Source organism: Mytilus californianus, unplaced genomic scaffold (assembly GCF_021869535.1).
Source record: "Mytilus californianus isolate M0D057914Y unplaced genomic scaffold, xbMytCali1.0.p SCAF_7, whole genome shotgun sequence".
Taxonomy (NCBI): Eukaryota; Metazoa; Mollusca; class Bivalvia; order Mytilida; family Mytilidae; genus Mytilus; species Mytilus californianus.
The window spans coordinates 30,361,035-30,380,273 of record NW_026262723.1 but is presented as its reverse complement, the minus strand read 5'-3'; the positions used below and the strand labels follow the sequence as shown (position 1 = coordinate 30,380,273).

The 19,239-nt window shown below is 33.3% G+C and overlaps 1 protein-coding gene across 7 annotated transcripts in view; it reads right to left on the bottom strand.

The window, feature by feature from the left end:
• Window positions 1-5,226: 5,226 nt before the first annotated feature.
• LOC127709235 (scaffold attachment factor B1-like) overlaps window positions 5,227-19,239 on the bottom strand; it is a 93,314-nt gene continuing 79,301 nt past the window's right edge. For 2 of the 7 annotated variants that reach the window (XM_052214637.1, XM_052214643.1), the window contains 5 exons: window positions 18,858-19,013; window positions 18,229-18,461; window positions 11,976-12,041; window positions 6,580-6,726; window positions 5,227-5,965 (listed from right to left, as the gene is read on the bottom strand). In XM_052214637.1, the coding sequence (XP_052070597.1) occupies window positions 5,658-5,965; window positions 6,580-6,726; window positions 11,976-12,041; window positions 18,229-18,461; window positions 18,858-19,013 (910 nt within the window). In that variant the 3' untranslated portion in view covers window positions 5,227-5,657. Of the gene's footprint in view, window positions 5,966-6,579; window positions 6,727-11,975; window positions 12,042-17,536; window positions 17,564-18,228; window positions 18,462-18,857; window positions 19,014-19,239 lie in introns of all 7 variants that reach the window. The other 5 variants (XM_052214640.1, XM_052214638.1, XM_052214639.1 and 2 more) reach the window with 5 other exon arrangements.

Genomic DNA, 19,239 nt, shown 5'->3' with positions numbered 1-19,239 from the left:
TATACCTGTTAGGGAGCAACGATTTAACTTCAAGGGGGGGGGTTATGAGTTTTTGTCCAAGTCAGAAATTTGTTTTCGTGCAAAACACCAACATTTTTTTTAGTTGTTTGACGCTATCATACAAATTAGTTTTTTTGCAAAATTTAACACTATAAGGTATGGGGAAAATCTGGATTTTTTTTTTTGTCATCTGCTTGACCACAATATTTTTTTTTCATCAAATTGGGGATCAGAATTTTTTTTAGGAAAAAACCATAACCCCCCTCCTTGAAGTTACATGGTTGTTCCCTTATTTGAACAACATCTGGCTAATTGCAGGAAAAAATAGTTGCCAGAATCAACAAAAATAAATAAATCCACTGTAATCAGTATGTTTAGTAATAACATTTAATATGTCCTGTTTTATAAGATTGTACTGAAATGTGATATGTTGTGATTAATAAATTTTGTGAAAAAAGAAAAATGTATTTTCTGTGTGAAATAGTTGAGATATTTATGACAGTATTTGTTTGATTTCTTTGTCTATAATTTGTGTTTTAATACCTCAATGCATATATGTATTGGGATCAAATTCCACTGACACCTGTGACAACAGCATCTTATAATTGCAGTGAGTTATGAGCTTGAGTAAACTGCTGAAGGTATCACTGTGAATTTAAGGTGAACAACTTAAAAAAAAGCACTTTTCTATTACTTTTTGTTTTGTCAAGAGCATCAAGATATAATACACCATATCCTATCTTTTCCATGGATGTGAAGTGATTTATTTTCACAATGAGTACCAGTATATAACTTTAGTTATTTTTAGGGTGAAAGCTGTTAATGAGGGTTTCATTTTAGCATTTTCTTGTCAATGATTAGGGCCTTTTGTAAAGATTTAATATGAAATTAGATCTTAATCATCTAATTAGCACACAACAAAAATGTCTGGCAAATTTCACACTTAAAAACAGTCCTCACAATTAGTGTTTTAATCTATAGGCCCAAAGCTGATTTTACGAAAAATTTTAGTTAGATTCTATTGGCCTGTAGATGTTTTTACAGGCCCAACAGCATTTCTTCAATAAAATTGAGAATGGAAATGATTAATATGTCAAAGAGACAACAACCCGACCAAAGAGCAGACAACAGCCGAAGGCCACCAATGGGTCTTCAACGCAGCGAGAAAATCTCGCACCCAGAGGTGGTCCTCAGCTGGCCCCTAAATAAAATTGTGTACTATTTCAGTGAAAATGGACGTCACACTAACTCCAAAACATATAAATGAACTAAAATTAAAAAACATACAAGACTAACAAAGGCCAGAGGCTCCCGACTTGGGACAGGCGCAAAAATGCGGCGGGGTTAAACATGTTTTGTGAGATCTCAACCCTCCCCCTATACCTCTAGCCAATGTAGAATAAAGAAACACATAGCAATATGCACAGTAAAACTCAGTTTAAAAGAAGTTGGAATCCAATGTCAGAATAGGTACCAAAAGAAACTAAGCAAAATGACAATGATACATAAATGAACAAAGGACTACTAGCAGTTACTGACATGCCAACTCCAGACCTCAATTAAACTGATTGAAAGATTATGTCTTCATCATATGAAAATCAAGCCTGGGCTGTGGTTGAGTGTGATGACGAACTTAACAATGTCATGATCCATCTCTTAGTAGCTTTTCTTTGCCCTTTGTACAAGGAAAGACATATTTCATGTGTAGCTGACCATTTGAAAAAGAATTCTTGTAGACTTCTGCTCCCGGACATTTTCTTTTCCAACAGTCAAGAGTTGACATATTAAAATACCACACCAATTGCAATATTTGATTTATTTGAGAGAGAGCAATGAATTCTCAAACTATGTGAACTCATTACAAGTAAGAACATGTGCACTTCAAAAGATTTCTTTTGACCTTGACCTCAGACAGTGCATTTCTCTTTCAAATATATCAAATGTTTAATTCACAAGATTGAAACTTCTAATTTTGCCACTGGAGCAAGAACATAAGATCAAAGCTATGCTCCTCACAACAAATCCGTACATCAAACATTATTGAAGTATTATGTAAATTTAAGGAGGAACAACCAGAAAACTTTATCTGACCACAAGAGTGTGAAGATGAAATCAAGGAAATGTAAAAAAGATTGCTACGCCGTAGCGAAATATTCCGTGCTGTAAAAATTAGGAATTAAATTGTGTCACAACTTGTTATTTAGGAACAATAGTCAGAATATGGTAAAAGTCCAATAACTCAACAAAATGGTCAAATCAAAATGAATCAACCGTTGGGTCAGGTGAGCTAAAATAAAAAGTTGAAGTCCAATATCAAAACTGTACAATCAAACTGACAATAAAGCACTGTCAAGAGAATATGACCAAAATAAATCTACCAAGTAAAAAAGCTTTATGTCAAATAGTTCGATTAGTAATGGGTTTCGACCGACAGACGGAAGGAGACCATTACCATAACCTGCCGCATGGTAATTATCATCTCTACATTTATTCCTCTCAACCATCTCACATACCAAATAATGTATAGTAATTTCAAACCCCCCAGAATGGTTAATTGGACTCCTTTCAAGTCTTTGATAATGGATAGCTGTTTAGGACCCAAATTAAATGCATGTTCAGGATGAGATCACATTAATGTGTAATGAGTATTAAAGCTGTTTTGTACAAAGAGCGACACAGTGAATTGGATTTTTAAAATGCTTTTTCACAAGGTAACAGTCTGCAGGAGTACATGTGACCCTACTCATTCTTCTGACTCTAGGTTGAACAGTTTTGCATTTACTCCAAAATGTTGTGTGCTTAGAAGAGAAGCAACAAATAACAAATTTTAAGTCTTTGGCTTGAACCTTCAGAGTAATCACCCCATGATCTTCTGCGAAACCAGAAGAGCACGCTACCACAACACAAACCAGGCTGTTTCAGGTCTTTATCAAGAAACCATGTTTGTTTTGATCATATTCATGATATTACTATTGAGATATTTTGATTCAACAATATGTAGGGATTGTATAGTCCATTTATTATTAACACTCCATGCTGTACACATTTGAAAGAATATGTAAAGGGATTTCAGTGAGCATGATTAATATTTGTGGAATATCCTATATCAGATATATTCCAAAACAAATGTAAGAAAAGGCAAATAAATAAAAGGTTTGAAGACATATAACCAATAGGACCAGAACAAAAACAGCCAAAACCATCTAATGTTGACTCTGTCTTAAGGAGTAGCATTCTTGATGGTGATAATGATGATGGATCAGTGTTTATCAATGGCAAATGGCAACTATTATAAGCATATCAGGATGAGAATATGTTAAAAATGTGATATGCATTGGAACAATACTTGATTCAAGTGTTTTCTCCAAAATCCAATCCTATTTTCCTCAATTGTGACATCATTTAATGAGACAGATCACAGAATGTGTACTTAACATGGACAACACACCGAATGCCACATGTGGAGTAGGATCAGCTATACATTCTGGAGCATCTGAGATCAGGTCGAGTAGTTCAGTCGTTATTTTTCTATGTATTGTTTGTCTTTCCTTCTAATTATGAATTTTATATTTTCTTTTATATCTTCTTACTCTTTGGTTTTCAACTGTAACACGAAGCTGGATTTTAAATGTGCTATTTTAAAAGGTAACAATCTGCAGGAGTTACAGGTCATATTATTTCACTCCCAAGACAATCATTCTTACTCTTACTCCTTAATGCTGTGTACTTAGTAGAAAAAAAAATATATAAGCAGCAAATACCAATTTTTCAAGTCTTTGGTTCAACCATCCAGGAATCTGTCCCAATACATCCAGCACTCGAGGCGAACAAGCTACCATTAGACAACTTAGACAAGTAGCATCCTTGGTCCTTTGTATACTGTGGATTAGTTTCGATCTCACCTGCGACGAAAGTTGCGGAAAGTGAGACATAGGGATTGCTTTTCAGGCGACGGCAGTGGTGTCAACAATTGTTAAGTTTTCTGCTTAAGTTAGTTTGATAGGAACTACTTGTGACAGATCATTAATATTCAATATAAAGTTGCATTACTATCAGTACATATCAGTTTGATGACTATTTCGAGTCCCTGCCCCCTAGGTTATGGTCCAGCAACTTTGAATTAACTAGCAATTTTCAATGTTAAGTTTTCTGCTCAAGTTAGTTTGATAGGATCTATTTGTGATAGATCAATGATATTTTGTATGAAGTCGCATTACTATCAGTGCATATCAATTTGACGACTATCTTGAGGCCCTGCCCCCAAGTCATGGTCCAGTGACATTGAATTAACAAGTGAAACTGCGAGCTACTGCTCACTGATGATACCACCGCCCAAATATTTCGGTAAACAGGAAGTTGTTAAGTGATGAATCTGAAAAAGCATCACACGGTATAGCTGACTTATATAAACCCTGAAACCAAATTTCAGAAATCCTTATGATGTAGTTCCTGAGAAAGCTGCGACGAAAAATATTCATGTGACGGGTGGACTGACTGACGGATGGATGGAAGGACAGTCAGAGGTAAAACAGTATACCCCCACTTTTTTAAAGCAGGGTTATAATAAGCAATTTTCAATGTTAAGTTTTCTGCTCAAGTTAGTTTGATAGGATCTACTTGTGATAGATCAATGATATATTGTATGAAGTTGCGTTACTATCAGTACATATCTGTTTTACGACTATTTTGAGGCCCGGCCCTCTAGGTCCTGGTCCAGTGACTTTGAAATAACTAGCAATTTTCAATGTTTAGTTTTCTACTGAAGTCAGTTTGATAAGAACTACTTGTGACAGATCAATGATATTTTGTATAAAGTTGCATTACTATCAGTACATCTCAGTTTGTTGACCATTTCTAGGTTCTGCCTACAAGATTAAGGTCCAGCGACTTTGAATTAATAAGCAATGTTGCTGTCCATCAGATCGTCTTTTTCTGAGTTTTATGCGGACAGACGAGACATATCTCTATGTCAACAGTTTATTTTTTGTGAGTACCTATTTTCATGAAAGGAGTTAACATTCTGTTTTCTTGGATTCTAAATTCCATGGTTTTGATAAATTCTGTATACCAGTCTTCAAGAAACTTGTATTTTTTTAACACTGAAATTTTTGGATCACATGTACCCTTGAAATCAACAAAAAGTGATATTCAAACAATGGTAACACAAAAAAATCCAGGAGCTAAAACCAGTATATTTTTTTAGGCATTAATTAAAACTGAACAACATTTTACATGATGCAACATTTATGTTACCATGACAACAGCAGTTTCACAACGAAGCATTGGATAACTTTACAATTTTCCCTGATTCCACTCTCTGTACATGATTTTTGTTTGGGGTAAAAATTACAAATAGTTCAATAATGATAAAATTTCAGGAGAATGTCAATGATAAAATTTTCTCATATAACAAATATAAAATTCACACATACACAACACATTCTTAAATCATTGGCTTAATCTATATCATACATCAATGGATTTCTTTCACACACAAATATATTCTAATAAATCATGTTTGACATATGATGAAAATGCTGTATGAGTTTATAATGGTCCTTTTCCATTAATTTAGGAAATACATGACTTCTTACACCTCAATTGTCTTAGCATGGCTAAATCTTATCTTGCTAATTATAACGTTTTTATCTTGTCAATCAATATCGACGAAATCCTCCACTTTGTATACTCTTGTATGCATCAAACCGTGCTTCCTGTTGCCTAGCAGCAGCAAGTCCTTGGTTCGATATTATCATTTGTGCCGTATTCGGTACAGCGGGGACAAATATACTTGGCTGAACATTGCCTACCAGAGCAGGATTGATGGTGCCGGCAAATGTTCCTCTAGTTTCCTGTTGAACGGCGGTGAAACGGTCTTGTTGAATGGTGGGACGATTGTCTATGATATTTTGTCTGTCAATAGTACTGGCTCCTCCCCATGATCTTCCCTGCTGGGCAGCAACACCTAAAAACAAAACAACAGTTCCAATAACTTCTCTTACAAGAGTATAAACTAAAGGTGCAATGACACCCTAAAAGTTTCAATGTATGTATTGCAATATTCAAGGAAAGATTATATTCATACCATACATAAATATTTTCCTTCATTTTGATGTTTACTGTGCAATTTTTCAAGATCCAGAGCTTTACTATGACTGACTCAAATTTTTTTTGTCTGACCTAATGAAGTTTGCAAAACTATCATTTTGGGTCAGCCATGCAAAAGTTTTATGAAACGATGCTGTAGATTTAAGGGAAAATTTATTTTCTTTAAAGTTGGAAAAACTTTAAATTGGTGCATTCGTATATTCATTTTACATAAGTTTAGTTATATACCCTGTATATTTTGTTTGTTGAAATCCTTTATTTCTGATTTAGATTAATATTTTTATTTTGCTGTTAATTTTTAAATCTGCCTAAATATTGTTAGTTCTTAAAGGGTCCTTTAATGGTAACCAAAAGGGATATTGAATATTCTTTTTCATTCCCTATGTTCCTGCTATCCTTTATCAACCCTTTACACTTATTGTCTATTACTAAATAATATTCTATATATCAAAAGTCTTATCATACACTTACCTTGTTGTTGGTTTATGAAACCTTTGTTGCGACTGCGGTCATCTTGTATATTATTATTCTGCCAGCTCTCACGCCCACCACTACTGACAGCCCCGCCTATATTTTGTCTACTAACCACCAATCGTGTGTCTGCCTGACCTCTGTTATCTGAAAAAGATATCATTCTAATTAGCATGCTATTCAAACATAATTACTTGAACATTTCGATAACAAGATAAACCTCATTTTTGAAATTACAGTTATCTACATTTGTATCTTTAAAACCTGTTATCTGTGACAGGCATGAAATATTTATCTACTGTTTTTGTATCCCTTTTATTCATCATACAATCAAACCTGTATTAAGCAGTCACTCATGGAAAGTATCAAAAGTGACTGCTCATGAGAGGTGACCTTTTAAATGAAATTCCGAAAACAAATCTTATCCAGACATTGCATGTGGACAGGATGGAGGCATATTGTTATAGTGTCTTCAATTGGTAGTTATCGAGTCAGACAAATTAAAAATGGCGGATTTTAAAGCTCTAAATTTGAATAAAAGATACGAAATAGTTAATATTCGTTGATAAATGAGTCGATGATATGGTTTTCAATGGAAACTGAAAGGTGTGGAACACGAGAAATTCAAAAATGCACCTCCCATTGCCCGATCTCAGTTGCAAACGGGTTCCAATTCTAATTTTGACCCCCAAACTGAACACATATATTTTTCATCATGATTGTAATTTGTTAGTTAAAAACATAAAAATGACCGTTGTTAAAAGCTGAAATGACGGATTTCATACAAAAATAAGGTGACCGCTAACCGAGTTAGAAAGGTGATTGCTGAAAAGTGTTAAATTATATAGAGAAAAGTTTGGGAGTGTCTGAGAATGGCCGTTAGAGGCAGGTGACCATTGAAACATGGTGACGGTTAAGACAGGTGTGACTGTATTTGTCGTCAATTTTATTTTTATCCTTTACTGAATGATAGCCAGTGTCTTGCTATGGGAGAACCTAAAAATCATTTTGTTACAAAAAAAAGTGCTTTATGTTCTAAAGAATTCCTGAAAGTTTTACTTAACTCCACTTGAAGGAGGACCTAGAAAACAACTTAAGGATGCTAACCCCCGCTACCCCATCTCCCTTCCTATTTGTACAAATAGTAAGGTTAACATTATTACAATGAAACACCCAATTAATTGTTACAATTCAAATTACAGAAGGAGTACACCATAGCATTATGATATTAAGATTAAGGTGTCAATGAAATTAACTTACTGTCATACTGTCATGACTGGGATAAAAGAAATGTGCAAGCAAGAAATTGAAAAGTGATCCTTCTATTGAAAGACACAAAAGAATTAGTCTCTGTATGTACTGTGGCAAAAACTTTAGCAAAACCAGGAAATCAAATATCCACGAAAATGCAAGTTTTCCTCAATCCATGAAAATAAATGAATCCACAGTATTATCAATTTTGACCTACAATGCATGCAGCATAAAAAGTAAAAATGTCATTTTAATATTGTTGTTATGAATATCTGAAAATGTGGGGGTAAAGGTCAATAAGATTGTAACCCAAAAAGCAACTAGAGGCAAACTATAGACAGGTGTCTATACAATATGCCATGCTCTATATCGTCTATTCACATCAACATGATCAATGCAAATATGAAGCTTGCCTCATTAAATATGATGGTTATGCAGACAAAACATCTGAATTTTTGTGAAAAAACAAAACCATCCAAATAACTTATAAAGTGTCTCTTTAATCCAACAAACAATCTGCACTTTTCAAAATAACTTGAGAAACATTTTAATATCATAAATTATAAGCAAATGCTGAAAATTATCATATTTAACTAACAAATATAAGTTATAATATAAAAAGAACAATGAATTAGACCCAAACACATACATCATTTTAATGAAAAACTAACTATCTACCTTTCTTTTTTTATTGAAATTACAAAGAAATAGTTAATCATTGTTCTTTTATATAAATGGTGATAATTTTTAATTAGTTTTAAGGAAAAGATAGATAAATATAATAAAGCATAGGTGTTATTAAAGCAAACAAAGTAATAAAAAAAAGTGCAATATCAAAAAATCAATTCAAATGTTCAATGGATAATTCAAATGCAACATTACATTTAAAATGATTTCTTATTGGGTAATTCAAATATCTGTGATAATCTTTGAAAGATAAGTTAAAATAAACCATAATTCATGTAGAATTGTCTTTGTAATAAAGCCTTTTTTTCTGATTACTCAATAAAGTGCTGATTGCAGATAATTTTTCAGAAAACTGAGAATGTATCAATAAAATTGGCATTGAAGATTCATGAATGTACTGTATCTGATACTTTACAGTTGCATAAAAATACAAACAAGCATTCTGTGAGTATTGCATCGCAATACATAGTCCCCTACCGGTAAAAAATTATTGTATTGGAACAAAATTCTAACTTGATCTATAACTTGTCATGTAGTAAACTACATAAAAATATCAAGTCAAAATATCCAAGCATGACGAAAAAAACGGTTGAAAACTGATTATTTAAGTGAATTTTCTATGTCCAAAGACCATAACTCTGCACAAAATCATCATACTGGAACAAATTTCCAACTTGATCTGTAACTTGTCATGATAAAACTATATACTAATTATCAAATCAATATCTTCAAGAATGACAAACAAACCTACCACTAAATTCTTCAAACAATTTACCAAAGAAAAGGAAAAAAATCCAAAATGTCATTTTTAAAAAATGAGTTATTTCCCTTTGAACAAAAATCTACTAATTAATAAGTATTTCATCAAAAATTTAATTCTAAGGAAAGGGCTTTAACTGAAAAAAGAGAAAAGCTAAAATCGTGAAAATTGAACTTGACCTGTAACTTGTCATGATAAAACAATAAACCAAATATCAAATCAATATCTTCAAGCACGAAGAAAAAAAGTTTGGAAAACTGATTTGCCGGACTGACAGACAGACAGACAGACGGAGTGCAAACCTAAAGTCCCCTTCGTCTTCGTCGGTAGGGGACTAATAACAATGCTAACTTAAAAATTTTTGTACAGAAAAATAATTAAAGTATTTTTTTTTTATCAGGCAATCCCATCAAATTAAAATAAATGTAAATAAATGTGGTGTGTCTGATGCTTCTTTAATATCTGGATTACCTTAATCAGGAATACTCAAACCCCAAACAAAATTTGCACAACAAGAATGTATACATATTGGAGGAGCTTTAGGACCAAAATCTAGATAACCAAATCTATTTAAGTTAACTTTGCCCCTGGGAGTTGAATTTGAATTATTTCTAAATTTATCAACAGAGAAGAAAGGTATGTTGTAAATTAAAATATGCCAACCATTTCATATAGGGGGGCCGGCACAAATAGTCACCGATTTTCCTGAAACTTAAGACTGACCTATAATTAGGTGTAAAAGTAAGAAAAATGCCTCCCAAAGTGTTGCTAGGCTACGGTTGTGGTACAATTTCAGAGCAATCAAAATACTTACACACAAGTTATTGTCCTGAAACTAGAAAAATGCTTGTTTTGGGCCCCTTTTTGGCCCCTAATTCCTAAATGGTTTTGACCATCACCCCCAAAAACAATCCCAACCTTCCTTTTGTGGTATTGAACCTTTCGATTAAATTTGATAGAGATCCATACACTTAAACTAAAGTTATTGTCCGGAAACCAAATGTCTTCGGATGACAACGACGATGTGATAGCATTATACGAACGCAAATTTTTTGCAGTCGTATAAAAACCCATACCGTATGGTCGACTATAAAAGGCCCCGACATGAAAAATATGAAACAATTCAATTGAGAAAACTAACAGCCTAATTTATAACAAACCAATTTACGAAAAACAAATATGACAGACATGGACCAACTACAACCACTGAACTACAGACTCCTGACTTGTATACTATAGTTCTTAAAATAAAACCCAAAACTCAGAAAGGGAGAAAAATCATTATTAAAGGACAATAAATGTTAAGGAGTTGATTTCCAATTAAGTTATCTTAACTTATTTGTTGATCTTGTATGGCTGATCTATTACCACTAACATTTTCTTCAACATGTTCAAATCTATAATACTTTTCAAGAAAATAGCCAAAAAACAGTTTACAGTTTATTTATTTAATAACAATTTGTCACACCTTGGACTTACATTAATAATACAGTCTCTTGGTCCCAGGTTGTCTACTTCTTCATTTTTATTTAAATATCAGACTACGAGCTAATTTTATTTCTAAAGAAACCATTATTTTATTAAAATGCTTTTTGTATTTCAATGCTATGCCAATAAAAGTCTTTATTGGTGTTCATCAAAAGAAATATTTTGTTCTATGGTGTATAACAGGAGTTATTCATAATCAAAAAATTCTGAGATTATGTGTGTCATAACTTGGTTGGTGGCTACAGAGAATTGCTTTTAAAGTTACAGGAGTAGCTGTAGAATTACATTTAATAAATTGTTGGAACCATATATGAGCAAAATTTGCTATAATCCCTTAGCTATATAAAGAGCCTATATTATGTCATTTTTAGAAGAAAGTAAAATTCTTACCAATCATTTTTTGCCAATTGAAGGTCTTAAAAATTGAAAAAAAAGGAGTTTGATTTTATGAAACTGACATTGTGTGCAGTTTTGTAAAGATTTGGTCCTCAAAAAATATATGATTGGATGGTAGACAGATTGAAAACAGTGTACATTGTACCTTGTTATTCTGCAGGGTTGCCACTCATTTTTACACATGAAATTAAAGGGTTTTCCCAGGAAAATCAGTAGCTTTCAAAAATAGCAGTTCTTGCATCGTAGTTGAAACTGAGCTTGATAAAAAACATTGCAAAACATTTCAAGACCATTTGCATCAAGTGTAATCAAGATCAGGATTTACCTCTATCAAATCGCCCCATTCCAATCGTACCATGAAATGCTCTCATGGGTACCTTTTTAACATACAGGTACCAATTTTCGAGGGAATAATCAATGAGCACAAGGTAGGTACTTCAATTATTTTTAAAACTTAGGGTAATTTAACTTTCAAGGATTTTCAATGGATTTGTTTTTGTTTTTTGTGTTTTCCTGGCTGGGAGCACCTCAAAGAAAATTCCCAGCTTTTTCCACGTTTTAACGGATGTGTGGCAACCCTGTATCTGATTTTAATTCCACAAGGTCATGGTGTTCATGAAAGTCAGATTGATGGATTTGGGTAAAAATATGATACACCTATATGCCAGACTCTACAAAAATACTATTTAAGATTAGAATCAGAAAAGAAACATTTGATAATTCTGTTAATTGTGTAGTGTTAGATTATATTTCAAAATTAGTATGTGCTAAAGATATAAACCAATGAAAAAAGGCCAGTGTAACAAGTTCTCACAATTATTCTGCTGCCTCTGATTGGCTGTATTATTTGTTGTCCAATTTGTCTGTGTGGTATTACCTGCTATTGGATAACTTCTTGCGTTCACAACAATATATCTGAGAGCTTGTTTAAACAGTCATTTTTTAAATCAACTTTTACTTTTAACAGCTAAGATTTTACTTTTATTGTCATTTAACATGTTTAAGACCCACTCCATACTTTGTTTATTCAGGTTTAAAACCTTATTTGTAGGAATGAATTCTGAGAAAATTTGTATAAAAAAAATTGAACATCCTTCAAATATTGGGACCCTTCTAAGAGTTTAACCTCAAATCTAACCTGTTCTGTCTACAGGTTTAAAACCTACATAAATATCATAGGGACACAGAAGGAAAATATTTGCAAAGTATAAACATGAATTAAATTACTACAAATTTGAGGATTAAATTCACTTGAAAAAAAACTTTTAACAGCTATTATTGGGTTTTTTTTTTCTTGTTTAATTTGCTAGAAAAGAATTATAGTAAGAAGAAATCTACAATCTGATTACACCAGTTATCAACACACACATGCTACAGCTTACGTGAATTTTACATTTCAATTCAGTCTACAGCCCAGGCTGAGTTTGTCATTTCCACCTTTACACAGTCAGACATTGGGCACAACGTAGGCTGTGACACTGGGCAAAGAGTAGACAAAAAACTGTGACACTGGGCAAAGAGTAGGCAAAAAGCTATCTTGGCAGGACATGACATTTCTTTTCTTTCATTAAAAGGTATCCATGGCTAATATCTTTGTAACTAGAGGCTCTAAAGAGCCTGTGTCGCTCACCTTGGTCTATGTGCATATTAAACAAAGGACACAGATGGATTCATGACAAAATTGTGTTTTGGTGATGGTGATGTGTTTGTAGATCTTACTTTACTGAACATTCTTGCTGCTTACACTTATCTCTATCTATAATGAACTTGGCCCAGTAGTTACAGTGGAAAATATTTTGTAAAAATTTACAAAAATTTACAATATTTATGAAAATTGTAAAAAATTGACTATAAAGGGCAATAACTCCTTGAGGGGTCAATTGACAATTTTGGTCATGTTGACTTATTTGTAGATCTTGTACTTGGGCAGCAACCCAACAACTTGTTGCCTGATTGGTCTGAAAATTTCAGGGCAGATAGATCTTGACCTAATGAACAATTTCATCCTTGTAAGATTTGCTCTAAATGCTTTGGTTTCAGAGATATGAGCCAAAACTGCATTTTACCCTATGTTCTATTTTTTAGCCATGTCGGCCATCTTGGTTCGCGGGCGGGGTCATCGGACACATTTTTTAAACTAGATACCCTAATGATGATTGCGGACAAGTTTGGTTAAATTTGTCTTAGTAGATTCAGAGGAGAAGATTTTTGTAAAAGATTACAAAAATTTACGAAAAATGGTTAAAAATTGACTATAAAGGGCAATAACTCTTTAAGGGGTCAACTGGAACAAAATACTTATTTGTAGATCTTACTTTGCTGAACATTATTGCTGTTTACAGTTTATCTCTATCTATAATAATATTCAAGATAATAACCAATAAAATGCTCCGCAGGGCGCAGCTTGATACGACCGCAGAGGTCGAACCCTGAACAGTTGGGGCAAGTATGGACACAACATTCAAGCTTGATACAGCTCTGAATTTGGATTGTGATTAAATATTTGACACAGCATAGGTTTCTGACACAGAATGAATGTGGTCTAAGAACTTAAAAATTTTAAATTGGACATTCACCTATTATGGTCCAATATCCAAAATCTAAATACATGGTTAGATTCAGCATATCAAAGAACCCCAAGAATTCAATTTTTGATGAAATCAAACAAAGTTTAATTTTGGACCCTTTGGACTTCAATGTGGACCAATTTAAAAACGGGGCCCAAAATCCAAAAATCTAAATACATGGTTAGATTCAGCATATCAAAGAACCCCATATATTCAATTTTTGTTGAAATCAAACAAAGTTTAATTTTGGACCCCGATTTGGACCAACTTGAAAACTGGGCCCATAATCAAAAATCTAAATACATGTTTAGATTCAGCATATCAAAGAACCCTAAAAATTCAATTTTTGTTAAAATCAAACTAAGTTTAATTTTGGACCCTTTGGACCTTTATGTAGACCAATTTGAAAACGGAACCAAAAATTAAGAATCTAAATACACAGTTAGATTCGGCATATCAAAGAACCCCAATAATTCAATTTTTGATGAAATCAAACAAAGTTAAATTTTGGACCCTTTGGACTTCAATGTGGACCAATTTAAAAACGGGGCCCAAAATCCAAAAACTTAATACACGGTTAGATTCAGCATATTAGAGAACCCCATATATTCCATTTTTGTTGAAATCAAACAAAGTTTAATTTTGGACCCCGATTTGGACCAACTTGAAAACTGGGCCCATAATCAAAAATCTAAATACATGGTTAGATTCAGCATATCAAATAACCCCATATATTCAATTTTTGTTGTAATCAAATAAAGTTTAATTTTGGACCCCGATTTGGACCAACTTGAAAACTGGGCCCATAATCAAAAATCTAAATACATGGTTAGATTCAGCATATCAAAGAACCCCATATATTCAATTTTTGATGAAATCAAACAAAGTTTAATTTTGGACCCTTTTGATCTCAATGTGGACAAAGTTGATAACGGGGCCCAACAATCAAAAATCTAAATACATGGTTAGATTCAGCATATCAAAGAACCCCATATATTCAATTTTTGTTGAAATCAAACAAAGTTTAATTTTGGACCCCGATTTGGACCAACTTGAAAACTGGGCCCATAATCAAAAATCTAAATACATGGTTAGATTCAGCATATCAAAGAACCCCATATATTCAATTTTTGTTGAAATCAAACAAAGTTTAATTTTGGACCCCGATTTGGACCAACTCGAAAACTGGGCCCATAATCAAAAATCTAAATACATGGTTAGATTCAGCATATCAAAGAACCCCAAGAATTCAATTTTTGATGAAATCAAACAAAGTTTAATTTTGGACCCTTTTGATCTCAATGTGGACAAAGTTGATAACGGGGCCCAACAATCAAAAATCTAAATACATGGTTAGATTCAGCATATCAAAGAACCCCATATATTCAATTTTTGTTGAAATCAAACAAAGTTTAATTTTGGACCCCGATTTGGACCAACTTGAAAACTGGGCCCATAATCAAAAATCTAAATACATGGTTAGATTCAGCATATCAAAGAACCCCATATATTCAATTTTTGTTGAAATCAAACAAAGTTTAATTTTGGACCCCGATTTGGACCAACTCGAAAACTGGGCCCATAATCAAAAATCTAAATACATGGTTAGATTCAGCATATCAAAAAACCCCATATATTCAATTTTTGTTGAAATCAAACTAAGTTTAATTTTGGACCCTTTGGACCTTTATGTAGACCAATTTGAAAACAGAACCAAAAATTAAGAATCTAAATACACGGTTAGATTCGGCATATCAAAGAACCCCAATAATTCAATTTTTGATGAAATCAAACAAAGTAAAATTTTGGACCCTTTGGACCTCAATGTGGACCAATTTAAAAACGGGGCCCAAAATATAAAAACTTAATACACGGTTAGATTCAGCATATTAAAGAACCCCAAGAATTCAAGAATAAAACCCCATTGAAATTGATCAAGAAATAAGCAATTTATACGAAGTATCTTCTTTTGCACAATACTGTGCAATTGATTATTTCTTGCTATTGCGCAATACTGTACAATTGACAATTTCTTGCTATTGCGCAATATTGTGCTATTGGATATTTCTTGCTATTGCGCAATACTGTGCAATTGAAGATTTCTTGCTATTGCGCAATACTGTGCAATTGAAGATTTCTTGCTATTGTGCAATACTGTGCAATTGAAAATTTCTTGCTATTGCACAATACTTATTATATAATAATTTACACATCCTGTTTGGTGTGTATCTCCTACCATATCATTATTATTTGCTTTTAAATATAAATCAGAAATAACCAACTTAAAATGGAAAATTTTAAAAGAAAAAAAAAAAGGAAAAAAAGAAAAAAAAAAGAAAAAAAAAAAAATCCCCCCCCCCCAAATTTTTTGAACCCCCTTATGATTCATCACCCCCAAACTCAATCTCAGCCTTCCCTTTGTGGTATGGTACCTTGCAGTACAATTTCAGAGAGATCCATACACTTGAACACAAGTTATTGTCTGGAAACTAGAAAAATGCTTATTTTTGGCCCCTTTTTGGCCCCCAATTCCTAAACGTTTCGGGCAATTACCCCCAAACTCAATTCCAGCTTTCCCTTTGTGATATGGAACCTTGTAGTACAATTTCAGAAATATCCAAACACTTACACACAAGTTATTGTCATGAAACTAGAAAAATGCTTGTTTTTTGCCCCTTTTTTGGCCCCTAATTCCTAACATTTTGAGGCAATTACCCCCAAAATCAATTACAGCCTTCCCTTTGTGATATGGAACCTTGTGGTACAATGTCAGAGAGATCCATACACTTACACACAAGTTATTGTCTGGAAGTTACAAAAATGCTTATTGTTGGCCCCTTTTTGGCCCCTAATTCCTTAACTGTTGGTACCATAACCCCCAAAATCAATCCCAACCTTCCTTTCATGGTATTGAACCTTATGGTAAAATTTCATGGAGATCCATTCACTTAAACTAAAGTTAGAGTGCGAAAACCAATGTGTCTTCGGACGACGCCAGACGACGCCGGACGACGACGACGACGACGACGACAACGACGACGACGACGACGACGACGACGCCAACGTCATACCAATATACGACCAAAAAATTTTCAATTTTTGCGGTCGTATAAAAATGGCAAAATTTCCTTAAAATTACCAATTCAGGGGCAGCAACCCAACAATGGGATGTCAGATTCATCTGAAAATTTCAGGGCAGATAGATCTTGATCTGATAAACAATTTTACCCCCACATCAGATTTGCTCTAAATGCTTTGGTTTCAGAGATATAAGCCAAAATCTACATTTTACCCCTATGTTCTATTTTTAGCCATGGCGGTCATCTTGGTTGGTTGGCCGGGTCACCGGACACATTTTTTAAACTAGATACCCCAATGATGATTGTGGCCAAGTTTGGTCAAGTTTGGCCCAGTAGTTTCAGAGGAAAAGATTTCTGTAAAAGTTTACGGACGACGGACGCCAAGTGATGAGAAAAGCTCACTTGGCCCTTTGAACATTTAAACAATATCCACTTAAAAAAAATATTTTTCATGCCTAAATCACTCATCTTCCAATACTCACAGAGTACTTTTAACCCAGCAATTAACACTTGACATATTTGCAGGAACTTTAAAAAATATATTTTCATTTTACACACTTGTCATCAACCTTACTGTTTAGGTCTATTTTGTTTTAATGATCACAGACGCCTTTTGTCTGCTACAAAGGGGAGTAACTCTTACTTGAAATGCATAAAGAATATGAACAAAAACAGACAAAGAAAACTCATGTAAGCTGTAGTGATTATATATTCACAACACTATTTACCTTCTGACAAGAATTTATGTACAAAGTCTACAGATAAAGGAACCATATACATTACAATAATATAACATATAAACTAACACTATCCTTACATTACAATAATATAACATATAAACTAACACTATCCTTACATTACAATAATATAACATATAAACTAACACTATCCTTTACCAAAAAACAAATTTATTGAATAAAATCTATCAAAGAGGATCCACATAGAAAATAAAGAGATTAGAGTCATATTTTCAAAATTTTGGGGGGATTTTAGTCTTGTTTTGGTTTTTAATCGGAATGTTTCAACTATTTTAAGAATTTTTACCTTTTATTTTGTCCTGTTCCATTAAACCATACATGGGACCCACAGAAAGCAAGTTAAATTCACCACTTTCGGTAATATGAAAAATATGTTCTTTCACTTTAAAACGAATGCAGGTCTCCAAAAATTGCTTCTATCAATGGTTACTGTAATCAAAGTGCCTTAACTGGGAACCTTGATTGCTCTAATGGAACAGCCGTTTAAAACAAGCAGACAATTTTCAGTATAACAAAAGCCCTGCAGATGTACACATGCTTAAAGATTCAAGACAAAATTGGAACTTGCAGCGTGAAAAGGTCAGAAACAGACACACAAAAATTGAAAACCTTCCATAATAGTTTGTAATTTGATTTGTATATATGTAATAAGTCATGCCTACCTCTTTCATTTTTCCAGTCTCTGTTGTCTGTGTGACGTGGAGGCGACGTGTGGTGGGATCGTTCATTTCTATGGTCATCACGCCCTCTGCTGACTCGAGTATCATTTCTCTCGCGACTTCTTGACCGTCTATGGAACTCTCTTTCCTGTCGATCTTCCCTAAGTACTGGTCTATCATTTCTTTCCCTTGCTGCCCGGTCAAAGCTTGCCTGATCACCTGATCCTCTGTCAAACCTAAAGATCAACAGAACTTAATAAATAATAGATTTTGATGCAGGTCAGTTACTTTGTTTATCTCATAAGTCCATTCATTAAACATTTTTTTTAAATGAACAGACAAACAAAATTACAACAATTAACTGCATTTTTTTCTGGAAAATTTTGTATCAATCTAAAAAAAAAAAAAAAAAAATTTAAATAAAGTAAACACAGATGCGTGACATAAATAGACTAAAATTTTGTATTATGAATAAGCAACAAAAATGCACATTTTTATCAATATTATTAATTTCTATCAGGTGGGGAACTCCTTCTTTGTTATGCCATCAAAATAAAATATAACAAGCCAAAAAAAAGATTCATGTAAAATTCTATAATACTATCTTAACAACGAAACAATAAATAAAAGACCTATCAAACCTATCGTCATTTCTTCTGTCACTCCTCTCATCTCGGTTAAAGTCTCGTCGGTCATCGAACCTTCTTTGCTCCCTGCTGTCTGTACCTCTCGGCTGTTCTGCCCTACGATCATACCGCTCTACCTTTCTTTCAGTTGTACCAAATGATCTACAAAGAAAGGAGGATAAGTTTCAAAAACTTATTTGCCTTTGTTCATGACCAGATTATACAATATGAATAAAAGGAGAGCTTGGGTTAAGAGAACAAGTACGTTAATGACAGATTTTGTTGTTGTTACTCGTGACGAAGTTCAATCCTTGAAACCAATAACTTCACTTAACATGTGCATTTGATAATCAAGTGCTTAATATGGTATGTTAATTCAGAAATTATT